The sequence below is a fragment of the Bubalus kerabau genome, chromosome 22, assembly GCF_029407905.1.
Source record: "Bubalus kerabau isolate K-KA32 ecotype Philippines breed swamp buffalo chromosome 22, PCC_UOA_SB_1v2, whole genome shotgun sequence".
Taxonomy (NCBI): Eukaryota; Metazoa; Chordata; class Mammalia; order Artiodactyla; family Bovidae; genus Bubalus; species Bubalus kerabau.
The window spans coordinates 35,249,272-35,262,026 of record NC_073645.1 but is presented as its reverse complement, the minus strand read 5'-3'; the positions used below and the strand labels follow the sequence as shown (position 1 = coordinate 35,262,026).

At 37.0% G+C, this 12,755-nt stretch overlaps 1 protein-coding gene across 31 annotated transcripts in view; it reads right to left on the bottom strand.

Moving 5' to 3' along the window:
• Nucleotides 1-12,755, bottom strand: part of VTI1A (vesicle transport through interaction with t-SNAREs 1A) — a 381,817-nt gene that overhangs the window by 346,899 nt on the left and 22,163 nt on the right. The window contains exon 1 of one of the 31 annotated variants that reach the window (XM_055560784.1): nt 4,264-5,156. The exons of 27 other annotated variants lie outside the window; for them this stretch is intronic. In XM_055560784.1, the coding sequence (XP_055416759.1) occupies nt 4,264-4,290 (27 nt within the window). In that variant the 5' untranslated portion in view covers nt 4,291-5,156. 3 more of the 31 variants (XM_055560789.1, XM_055560782.1, XM_055560786.1) reach the window with 3 other exon arrangements.

Genomic DNA, 12,755 nt, shown 5'->3' with positions numbered 1-12,755 from the left:
CTTAATATAAAAAGTTGACAATCATATGTCACTACAACTATTGATAAGGCAAATAAGAACTACAGGAAAATGTCAGAAAGTTATTGAAATGTTTGCCGAAATACTACATCAAATTGTATTTATCAGCTCTTCTCTGCCAATGAATATGTCATATTTTCCTACAGATGGCTATTTCTGAAAAGATGTACTCAATGGAGCATTTCAGAAACTTCATTCTTAAAGCATCTTAATTCCCAGGTCTGAGAAATTTAAAAGGAATCAGAACAGAGAAAAAACATATTGCAACACATGACATTATTATTTTGCTCCACTAAAGTTAAACAGATATTGTGCTTAAAGAACAATTCACATTAGATGTCTGGTTGGAATTCTTAAATGTTTTGCGCACTCACCATGTATCATAGATGTTTTATCGGAAAAAACTTTGCTTTAAAATTGCAAATTCTTAAACTTAATTCAGTAGGCACTTACTGAATATGCTCTATGCATAGCATTTATTAACTACTTCAGAAAACTTAAAAGTGGGAAGACTTAAGTCTTTTCTCTTGAAGATTTTATAATTTGGCTGGAGTAATAGAACATAAGTAAGTGAAAATCAATAAATCATTTCAGCTCTGACATGGAAACAGTGTGTACTTTGATACAGGTGAATAACGTAAGTGCCAGGGCAAGTGGGAAGTAAAGAAAATATGTTATGACACAAAGATAATTAGAAAAGGCTTCCCAAATGCAGTGAATAACCAGCTAGGGATTGTAGAAATGACAGACATATCAACATGAGACTAATAGATAAAATGGGCCCAAAGTTCCAAAGTAAACCGGTTGTCCTAAACTGCATATAGAATAGTTCTAAAGCAACGTGAAAACCTTTGCCGGTCTTAAAATACCAAGCATTCCCACTTTCAATATCGTTAAATGACATAGCTCACAGATCTTAGAGAATGTGGAGGTTGACCCCCGGCTTTCAGAGTTGAAGAAGTCGGGGCATGATGACTTGCCAATGGCACCAGCTAGTCAGTATCAGAGCTGACACCCAGAGCCAGAACTTTGATGCTTAATCCAGTGAACTCCTACTACATCACCTGCTTCTCTTGGTTTACAGTCTATTTGAAATAAATGTAGGTTACTTGTTGAAACAAGTTTTCTTTAAACTGGACACACTGGAACTAACAGAGACTTTAGTGACTCTTTAAAGAGAAATGTATAAAGCTGTATGATTTAGCAGCTTTAGAGTGAGATAGATTTGATTTCAATTCCCAGATCCAAATTATAAGACCTTAGGAAAATGCCTTAGGTTTTTGTAATTTCAAATGCTTGAATTATAAACTCTAGTCTATTGAAAGTGAAAGTCTTAGTCGCTCAGTCATGTCCTGAGCGACTCTTTGTGACTCCATGGACTGTAGCCTGCCAGGCTCCTCTGTCCATGGAATATACTGGAGGTTACAGCCAATCCCTTCTCCAGGGGATCTTCCCAACCTGGGGATCAAACCAGGTCTGCTGCATTGCAGGCAGATTCTTTAGAGTCTGAGCCACCAGGGAAGTTCATCTAGCCTATTAGAGGCTCTCAACAGTTAACTTTCTTTCCCTTTCCTTTTAAAATCTCTATCAGTGATCTTTCTAGACTGAGGGCTTCTCAATTAGGGATATTGTTGCTTCAGTGGGGACATTTGGAATATCTGGAGACTCTTTTTTGATCATCATGAGTGGGGTGGAGTAGAGGTGAGCTATTGGCATGTTCTAGACCAAAGAGAAAAACTACCATTAAAACCAGCATTCAGTGAAAAAAAAATAAGATCTTATATTTTCTGTCCCCAAAAGCAAGCATCCTGACTTTACTAAAATATCAGTATCAAGATAGAAATACATCAGATCCCCAAGTACATAACATGGAGTTCACGAATATAGTTAACATTCCTTGCTGGGTGGAATTTGCATGTGATGATTTGCATGCAAATCTATATTTCCAGACCTATGGAAAGTTTATTTCCCTAGAATCTACCTGAGGGAGTAATAATTAGCAAAAAATAAAAATAACATAAATTTGATAAATATTTATGTTTTGTTTTTTTTTTAATTGGAGGACTGGAAAAGACTTTAGGCAAATGTGAACCTAATGACACTGGCTTGTCCTTTGAGATTATTTCTTAGTACTTACTACCTAGATTCCAAAAAGACACTAAAAGTATCAGGATATAGCAGGAATAGGCAGATCACTTTACAGAGTCTCAACAAACTGGCACCTGAGGCCGCTGCCACCAGCACCCTTGCCCTCTGGTACATGCCTAGTACTTTCCCTCCCTCTCTCCTTATACTTTTATTTCCCCCTACTCCTACTTTATCTCTTTTCCTTTTCCTTGCTGTCTATGCCTCTTGTCATTTGCCAGTGACAGTTGTTTAGCCCTAGCCATGACAGAATTCAAAAGACAAAATCCCTTGATTTAGTGGCAAGGTTTCAATAACCCTTTCTGGGAGATGAGAATGAGTCATGGGTGTACTTTAATAGGCATCGCTAGTCACTGCACCTATGTTAAAACATTTTGCAGAGACAGTATTAAGAGACACCATTTTGGAAAACATTATTGAGGACTCAAGAAATACAACTGCCTGTAATCTATTTATTAATGTTAAAAAACAGAGTTAGCATTTCTAGTTCTGCTGGGTTTAAAATCATTCATTCTCAGACTGAAAAGTAAACTCAATACAAACAGGCTGTTACAGCTGAATTTGATCTTGGAAATTTCTCTCCAAAAGTGCCACAATATGGTATATTTTAAATATCGGTGAGAGTCACAGTGCCATCTATGGCCACCTTCTGTTTGAATCAGAAATTGTAATTTTGCTACTTTGACAGTCTCTGAACCGACTAGGAAAACAGAAAGCCCTCTCAGCTATAAAATGCACTGACAAAAATCTTACCCAAATCTATATTTCTAGACATACGGATTGCTTTAGAACCTACCTAAGAATATAGTTAGCTAACAAGATGTAAATTTGTGAATATTGTAATGAAAACATCTTGAAATTTCATGAAGATAATCTCTCTGACTGTAGAGTCTATAGTAAAATAATATAACCATAAACCAGACTTTTAATCAATTCACAATGTTTTAAAAAAAGAAAAACCTAAGATCTATTTTACTTTAACAAAATAGATCTTAAAATACCAATTCAGGCACTGCATAGTATTTTTTTTTCTGAGTCCTTTTTAACTGCAATTTAGAAATAGTATAAAAGTTATTTCATAATTAAAAACTCTAAATACCACTGAGATGATGATTATAAGATTTAAATTGATATCATAAGCTATGGGTTATATTAAATTAGAAACTCTCCAACCTGGCCACAAAAGGAAGTTCAATTTTCTCCCCTAAACAAGAGAAATCCTCTAGTAATTCTACTATGAAGTTGTAAGTGATTTTCCCTACACCAATGCCCAGCTATCATCATTTGGAACCAAGTAGATTTTCTCTTTCTTTCTGTTCCAAATTCACTCGGCTTACTGCCAAGAGAAAATACAGATACAGGGGAGGCAAAGAGCAATTCTGTTAAGATCAATGAAGATGTTGGCCATAACAGAACCCTGTTTATCCATCCCATCCATACTTCTTTTTCTCTGATGAGAGATAACTAGCAATTTCTTGACAATTCTTGTACAGAATTAAGTTATAGGCAGTCTTGCAAAACGTCACAGAGGAAAGGAAAAATATACAGTTTTTTCCTACTAAATCCAGAAACTATACACACACACACACTCACACACAACTCTTATGAACATAACCATTTCTATTCTTATAAGGGACTATACCCATTTCCAAAGCAAAGTGCATACTTACAAACAAAAAATTCACATGAAGATGTTCTACTGGCATTGACCCAAAGGAAAAGGTCAGAGGCACAGTCCATTTAGTAGAATGAAATTAAAGGCTGAGGTTCTGTTTTGTGATTCAAGTGAGAAGTTAAAAGATTTGTTTTACCACTGAGGGAGAAAAATTATTCATGCTATGGCACTTGTTTCCCCCAAATAGTGGCTATCGGGGTACCTAACTTTAAACCAAGAGGAAATTAACTAAAGCATTTTGATGCAAAAGACATGAGAGTAACTGTCACTGTAAGATACTGAATTTTGCCAAGTTTTTTTTTTTTAAACAGCACTGAAGATTTGAGAGAAAAAAATGAAAGCAAGTTAAATGGCACTGCAACTCCCATTAAAGAAACAGCATCATTGTTTTAAACGCTTCATTAAATATAAAGCAAGTGCATTACCCAGCAAAAGTCATCTTTCAATTGCATCTAATCACAGATGAATAAAGGCCAAGCTCCTCAACTTAACCTGCAAGGCTTTGCCAAGCATTCACGCTCATCAAGGGCTAATGCCCAAGTGGGGACCCAGACCAATTAAGCTGCAATTGTCCAGGAGTGGGTGCTAGGCGGCAGGAGTTCTTAAAGACCCCCAGTTGATTTTAATGTGGAGCAAGGTTTGGTAACTAAGGCCCTAGTCCCACATGCTACACCTGAAGGATGTCAAACCCTCAAGGTCTCCCCTTCCTCCCTTCGACCACATTACACTCCCCCCACCCCACTTTGTTTGTTATTCTTCCAAGCTGAGGAGACCCTGCTTCTCCCAAATTCCTCTTCTCCTTTCAAGTTTCAGTGTGGGTATCCCTCCTGGGTGCCTTCCCCCACAAACCCACTTCATTCCTGCACAGACACCTGGGTTGGAAGCCCCTGCCTGGAAGCGTGCTCTTTCACATACTCTCCCATCAGAACCTCCAACGTCTCACCCGAGTAAGAAAATTATCAACTGTGAGCCCCTTGAAGAGTATGTCGTATTCCTTCTTTGTACTCTCTTGAACAATGCTTGATAAGTTCTAAATATATATAAGTTGTTTTTAGTAATCTATTCCAAAACAACAGCAAACTGTTGAAAACTACAGTTTTCAACATTAAAACTAATGAACAAATCAAAACCACTATGAGGTACCATTTCACGCCAGTCAGAATGGCTGTGATCCAAAAGTCTACAAGTAATAAATGCTGGAGAGGGTGTGGAGAAAAGAGAACCCTCTTACACTGTTGGTGGGAATGCAAACTAGTACAGCCACTATGGAGAACAGTGTGGAGATTCCTTAAAAAACTGGAAATAGAACTGCCTTATGATCCAGCAATCACACTGCTGGGCATACACACTGAGGAAACCAGAAGGGAAAGAGACACGAGTACCCCAATGTTCATCGCAGCACTGTTTATAATAGCCAGGACATGGAAGCAACCTAGATGTCCATCAGCAGATGAATGGATAAGAAAGCTGTGGTACATATACACAATGGAGTATTACTCAGCCATTAAAAAGAATACATTTGAATCAGTTCTAATGAGGTGGATGAAACTGGAGCCTATTATAGAGAGTGAAGTAAGTCAGAAATAAAAACACCAATACAGTATACTAATGCATATATATGGAATTTAGAAAGATGGTAACAATAACCCTGTGTACGAGACAGCGAGAGAGACAGATGTATAGGACAGTCTTTTGGACTCTGTGGGAGAGGGAGAGGGTGGGATGATTTGGGAGAATGGCATTGAAACATGAATAATATCAAATATGAAACGAGTCACCAGTCCAGGTTCGATGCACGATACTGGATGCTTGGGGCTGGTGCACTGGGACGACCCAGGGGGATGGTATGCGGAGGGAGGGAGGAGGGTTTAGGATGGGGAACATGTGTATACCTGTGGTGGATTCATGTTGATATATGGCAAAACCAATACAATATTGTAAAGTTAAAAAAAAAAACAAAAACACTAATGAACAGAAAGAAGTTTGAAAGTTCTCTTCCTCAGATTCCTTGCTTGTTCTTCAGTTTGAAGTTAATTTTAATAGTATGTTTTACTAGTAAAAATTTGATTTAAATAATTTCAATTTCCACCATATTATTTCAGCTGGGTATTACCATATATTAAGGACATATTATAAACCAAATTCTCAGTGTATGACAACATTTGAAACTTTTTAATTATAAAGCTATGTTGCCTTTAGATATGCTAAAGTCCATTCTTTGTTGATATTAATACAATATTTAACTACTGGGGCTTCCCTGGTGACTCAGATGGTTAAGAATCTGCCTGCAGTGCAGGAGACTTGGGTGGTTCAATCTCTGGGTGGTGAAGATCCCCTGGAGAAGGGAATGGCAATTCACTTGTTTTCTTGCCTGAAGAATTCCATGGACAGAGGAGCCTGGTGGCCTACAGTCCATGGGGTTGCAAAGAGTTGGATATGACTGAGCGACTAACTGTTGCACTTAAACAAATATTACAGAACCTTCGCCTTCTCCTTCTCTGTATTGGTATGTTAGGCCAGAGACATAACAACGCAAAAACAGTAACTTCTAACAGTTTCTGGGAAATGTCAGTTGTTAGAAATTAAGGAAGAAATGGGAAGAAAATTTAAGTTAATAATTCAACGTGTAGTTTGAACTCTAGATGAAAAACTCAGTACAAATATAACTCTAACTAGCAATATGATACATATAATAAAATGGTATAAAATAATATAGAGTATCGTAACTCTTCTACTTCTGACTCTTCTTGACCACAAGGTCAAGGAGAAACCTTGCTTGCATGGATTAATTTCTAAAACATCTTTCATGAAACAAAATGTTCTAGAATACAAAAGCAATTCAACATACAAGGTCATATCTGAGAATAAGAAGGAAGATTTCACGTTTCAATCCTTTGTGTAAGCTCCCGCAGTCTGTCCTGAAGCACTGAGAAGGAAGGTTTAGGATACTGAGAGAATATTCTGACTTGGAGTTACTTTAACCTCTAAACTCTTTAATTCTAGGATTACTACTGTGCACAGCAAAGCCACTGACTGCAAATCAGCGAAGTTCTCAAAGTATTTGCACATTTATTATCTTATTTGACCCCTACCCTTCCCCATTGGGTAAGCAGACTTGACATGACAACCCAAACTTGCAGATCCAGAAACTGAACACAGAAGGACTAGGCCACGTCTGAAGTCTTCGGTCTGCATTCCTTGGGCTTTTCTCACTATTTCACACTTCCTCTCTTGGCAAAGTGGTCTGTGATCAAATTTAGCTTCATACAATATTAGAAAAGTATGAGATGGACCTTTCTAACCAATGTCCAACAATACATGTATGATATTTTTTAAGGGTAAATAAAGCCATCAAATAAGAACCCTGGATCAGACAGCATTTGAAATGGATAGTGCTGAACCATGTCCTTTAAAAAAAAGAGTAGAAAAAGAAAAACTTAAATTTCATTGAAGCTACAATGAAATCTGCAAGGTTCTAAAAATGGTGATTGCTTCACTATAAAAATTATTATATATGGCCATATTTATGATAATTCTAGTCATATTACAGATGACTCTAGTCTTATTTCGGTTGAAATGTATTTGTAGACTAGGTTTATATTAAAAAATCAAAATAAGAAAACAATGAAACAAAAAATATCAGTCATTTAATATGCAAAGATGCTATGCTTCATTATGAAAATCGAGGGGTGTCATGGAAAATACTCAGACAAAATTAACAAAGGGCACCCCTGTTTTTTTAAAGTACAGAATACATTTTTAAGAAACTCATTTCATTTCTATAATTGAACATTTCACACCAAGACCAATGCCAGGCTGTATGACTTTCCAAACCATACAATCTGACTGCCTCTCTCCATTTTAAGAATGCAATTACAGGTCAAATTCTTTACAACCAATAACAGAAATCTCCATTTTCACAGTAGATTTTCAAGTCTAAGACAGTGATATCTTGCATTAAACAATATTTAACAGAACCAAATGGAGAAAATTTGTACACTTCCTCCGAATCTTCTGTGATCGTGTTCGTACCTACGGAAGCTTCTGTGAATTTGCGAACGCACAAGGTGCCTCAAGAACTAATAAAAAGCACTGAGGGTAAAGTCCCATTTTTTTGATGATGTTTCCCAATCTGACCACACTTCAGCATTTCAGAGGCATTTCTAGCAAAGGCTTTTAATCCACGATCTGATGAACTTCTTAAAACAAAAGTCAGAAGACCAATTTGACTCCACATTTGTTCTTGGTTTTTATTCTTAAAAATGAATCTTTCATTTGCGGGAATAAAGGACAGGACGTTAAACAAAACAAGTCAAAAAGAGACTGTCTATGTGCATGGTCCATGTCCTGGTACATTTCCAAGGATCTGAAATCAAGAGAAAGAGTCTCCGGCAAAGAAATCTCTTCTAGCCCCCTTTTAAGTTCTTGTTCAGGAAAGCTTAAACTAGGTAACATAGCAAAACTCTTCAACCACTATTACACAGTTGAAAAACCTTCACCCTAGAGACCAGATCGGGTTCCATCTTCATCATAAGCAGCTCCACGCTCCTAAAAGCTATGAGTTAAGTCAGAAGTGCCTATTCTGTTTTAAGCTTTGTTCTGAACCTCACAAATGTGGAACTGGATAAAAGACAATAAGAATGGCATAAAAAGCAGGGGAAGATTCATGAAAAAAGAAACGAGAAAGCAAAGTTGGAATCACGATGTGTCATTTCCAGTCGCTCACTTACTTCAGCGTAGCAAAGCACAAAAGTGACATGCTTTATTTGAATATGTTTTAACCCTAGGGCCTGAGTATGAAATCTCTAGCTCAGTCAGTCGTATTCAATAGTTACATTTTGAGCTTCAAGATCCCTTAGAACATAAGCTTTAAGAGGGCACTGAAGGTGTGTGGGCATCTGTATGGAGCAACAGCCTTGAGCCCTTTGGTTGCCCTAGTAACATCACAGCATCACTGTCACTCCCTTCCAAGTTTGGCACTTACCGGGACACTGTCTGGCAAGTGCTCTGATAAAAGATATTCTATTTAAAACTCAATTAGCTGCTCTTCTTTCCAAGGAATAGCATGTTGTTGTTGCGGTTTTAGTCAATAAGTCGTGTCCGACTCTTTTGCAACCCTATGGACTGTAGCCTGCCAGGCTCTCCTCTGTCCATGGGATTTCCCAGGCAAGACTACTGGAATGGGTTGTCCTTTCCGTCTCCACGGGATCTTCCTGACCCAGGGATGGCATCCGTGTCTGCTGCACTGGCAGACAGATTCTTTACCACTGAGCCACCAGGGAAGCCCCAAAGAATATAGTATACCCTATGTGAAAAAGGAGCATGACCCAAAGGCAAAAAAACAAGCAAAAAGCCTTATCTTTTAAGCTACATAGTGCTTTTCCCAGGGAAATTCAAGACGGTTTCCACAAATCTTGATAACAGTCTCTGACGACATACCTGCAGAATATCAGGCTATTTTTGAGCATGGGACAGTTTACCAGCAACCAGTAAAAAGTTTACTATGTATGAGCAAACAATTTAAGATTAAAACAGAGCTGGGTTTTTGACGATGGCAATTAGTTTCTTCGTGTTCCAAACACCAAATAACATTTTCCCATTAATTTTTAAACCAATGTGGCTTTAACTTAAAATAAACTGTACATCAAAAGAATGGAAAATAAACAGCCAGGAACACAATTTGACGAATTGGATTTATTTAGTTTATTTATCTAAACAGGGACCATTGGATCTCTTTAATAGGCTGACAGTTGCACTGGGCTGGTTAATAAAACATTCAACAGTGTCTTCAGCCAATATAGAAATGCAAATCCCATCAGAAATATTTTATTCATGAGGCAGTAATTTCAGTTACTACCAGTTCTTTAAGAAAAAAAAAAAAATGGCACTCTGCAAATAAACAGTGCCATCTAGTGACTAACAACGAAGCCAAATTTATTACCAGCTTATAGTTCATCTTTCAAAAATCTTACCTATTTTTATCATTCCTCTTAATTTCCTAGATAAGATCAAAGTGGCTAGGCAAAACAAATAACAGAAAAGCCGATAATAATTTGTTAAGTCTTTTAAGAAGGATTATAAGCAGAGACAACTGCATTAAAACCAATAAACTTTATAATTCTTCATCAGTTTATTAGGCAAAACTAATACAATTTTGTAAAGTTTAAAAATAAAATAAAATTAAAAAAAAAAAAAACAATTTAACACCATATCCAGAAAATACACACTTCATCTGCTTAGAAAACTCAAACCACTAGTAATATAAAAGTCATAACAGAAACTTGCTCCTCCACCATAAAATGACATTAAAACTTTGATTTCAATGATTAAAAAAATGAGTAGATAGTAAACGAAATCTTCCAATAAAACTGTAATAGCTTCTCAGGAATCTGACAACAATTTAAAATATATATACACATACAAGAATGTGTAAGTGCACACACAGAGACACATTCATACCAGGACACACTTCAACTCTGCCAGTGACTACAGTGGACATGAAAGTGATTTCTGCAGGTCATAAGGCTCTATAGGAGCCAAAGACAATGGTCTGAAGCCCAAAGCAGTCATCCTAAAAACAGTCACTTTGGAATAAAGTGTCAGGGCTGCCAAAGAGAAGAAAAATCTATTAAGGCCAAGCTCAAATTCAGTACATATGACCAATGATAAAATATTTAAAACATACTACTGTTCCATTAAAGTTTACATGATGGGGAGAAGGGTCAAGAACATGAACCTTTACAGTATCCTGAATTAGGAGACCAAGGTAACAGGCAAGCACAGAGCAGCCCCCAGAAGGCATCACCACAGCTAAAAACAGACTTTTGGATCCATTTCCTGTGTCAGCTTTGAAATTATTGGAGACGCTGTGAACAGATTTCCAAGGTCAAAGCCTGGAATGAGAATCCTACAAAGAAGGCCAGTGGCATGATGATTTTCTAACAATTTCACCTATCGAGGCTTTAGGAATTAGTGTTCTCAGAAAATAACATCAAACAAGAAAAACCATATATGTATACACAAATACGGGCTTCCTCAGAGGCTCAGCAGTAAAGAATCGGCCTGCAATGCAGGAGACATGGGTTCGATCCCTTGGTTAGGAAGATTCCCTGGAGAAGGAAATGGCAACCCACTCCAGTATTCTTGACTAGGAAATCCCATGGGTGGAGGAACCTGGCAGGCTGCATGTAGTCCATGGGGTTCGCAAGAGTCGGACACAACTTAGCAATTAAATAAGAACAACATGTAAACACAGTATTACTTTTTATCTTAAAAGGGTCAAAGTCATATCCAGAGAACTAAAATATTCTTCAGCTCTTGATCGTGAAATTTTGAAAATATAAAATGAGATCAGGTTTAGACGAGATATGGAGAGTCATGGTAAGTTAGCCTTACCAGCATGAATATACCTTCCATGGAAAAGTATCTTAGAAAAAGAAATCTCAGTTATATTTAATCCTAGAGTTGTAAAATTCCTGTAATAACAGATCACAACAGTATATTTTTCATACAATTGTGGCTTAAATGAGTGATATACATAAAGTACTTACCTCTGGCCTGCCTATGAGTGCTAGTTCTTTACCTTCAAACACAGACGATTACAGCAAGAAAAATGATCTGACAAGTCACAGTAGAATGAATTTCCAAGGAATATTTTAATTAGAGCTATAATATTTTTGTTACCCTTTTACACAGTAATCTGCCTTCTGAGAAATGACCCTGATGAAATAATCCTGTTCTGTTCACTGCAGCACAATAAATTATGGAGGGAATGAATGAAAAATGTAAGGACTGAACAAAAGATGAACTAATATCACTGATTGAAATATTATGTGTGTGTGAATGTTAAGTCACTCAGTCATGTCTGACTCTGCGACTCTGTGGACTGTGGCCCACCAGGCTCCTCTGTCTATGGGATTCCCCCAGGTAAGAATCCTGGAGTGGGTTGCCATGCCCTCCTCCAGGGGATCTTCCCGACCCAGAAATTGAACCCAGGTCTCCTGCACTGCAGGCAGATTCTTTACTGTCTGAGCCACCAGGGAAACTCTGAAATACTATGCACCCATTAAAATGATTAAGAATTTATAGAAATAGAAATTATCACTGTCAGCATCTTGTGTTTTAAAAAAATATGAGAAAATATGAATTAAATATTAGGATAATCATTGTGTAAAATAAAGCAATGGATTATCAAAGGAGAGGGGAAGATAAGGAAACAAATAAAAATGTAAAATATGAATCTTTTGAGGTAATAGGGCTAAGATTTTCTTTTGCTTCTTTCTACTCTCAATTATTTCCAGAATACTCCATAATAAACAGATATTATTTTTATAGAGAATCTAATAAGAAATGTAATTTTTAAATGGAAATCCTATTTATTAAGTACCCATAGTGGAGGAAATTTTCTTGAGATCATTCTGTCCAGTTTGGCTTTGTTATGTCTATCCAGAATGCACTTATATTCCTGCAAGAACGACAGTTGATATCAAAATTACAACAGATTACCACTGATATGATCTGAATTTCTAAAACATTCTTTCATGGCTTTCTATGGCTTCCACAGAAAAAACCCAAAATATCTCAGGAAGTCATAAGAACAGAAAAGATAAACAGAAGCGTCAAGTTTTTGACCTTTCAACTAAAGTCAGAATTTTTAAAAAGTTCATCTCTGTCGTTTATACTTCTTTAGTCTATCTTAGACTTAAAAAAAAAAAAAAGAATACAGCTACTGGCTTCACTCATAAACTCAGATACTCAAGTTGTCCAGTCACCTGTTAAAAGAGTGAGTATAGGCAGTAGCAGTAAAAGCTTCAAGCTGTTCCACAACATCCTTTGAACCCTGACCTAAGGGACCAACTCCGATAGTCTGCAGGTAGTTGGGTTTCCAGGGCCATTCAGCCTCACTGCTGAGACTGTC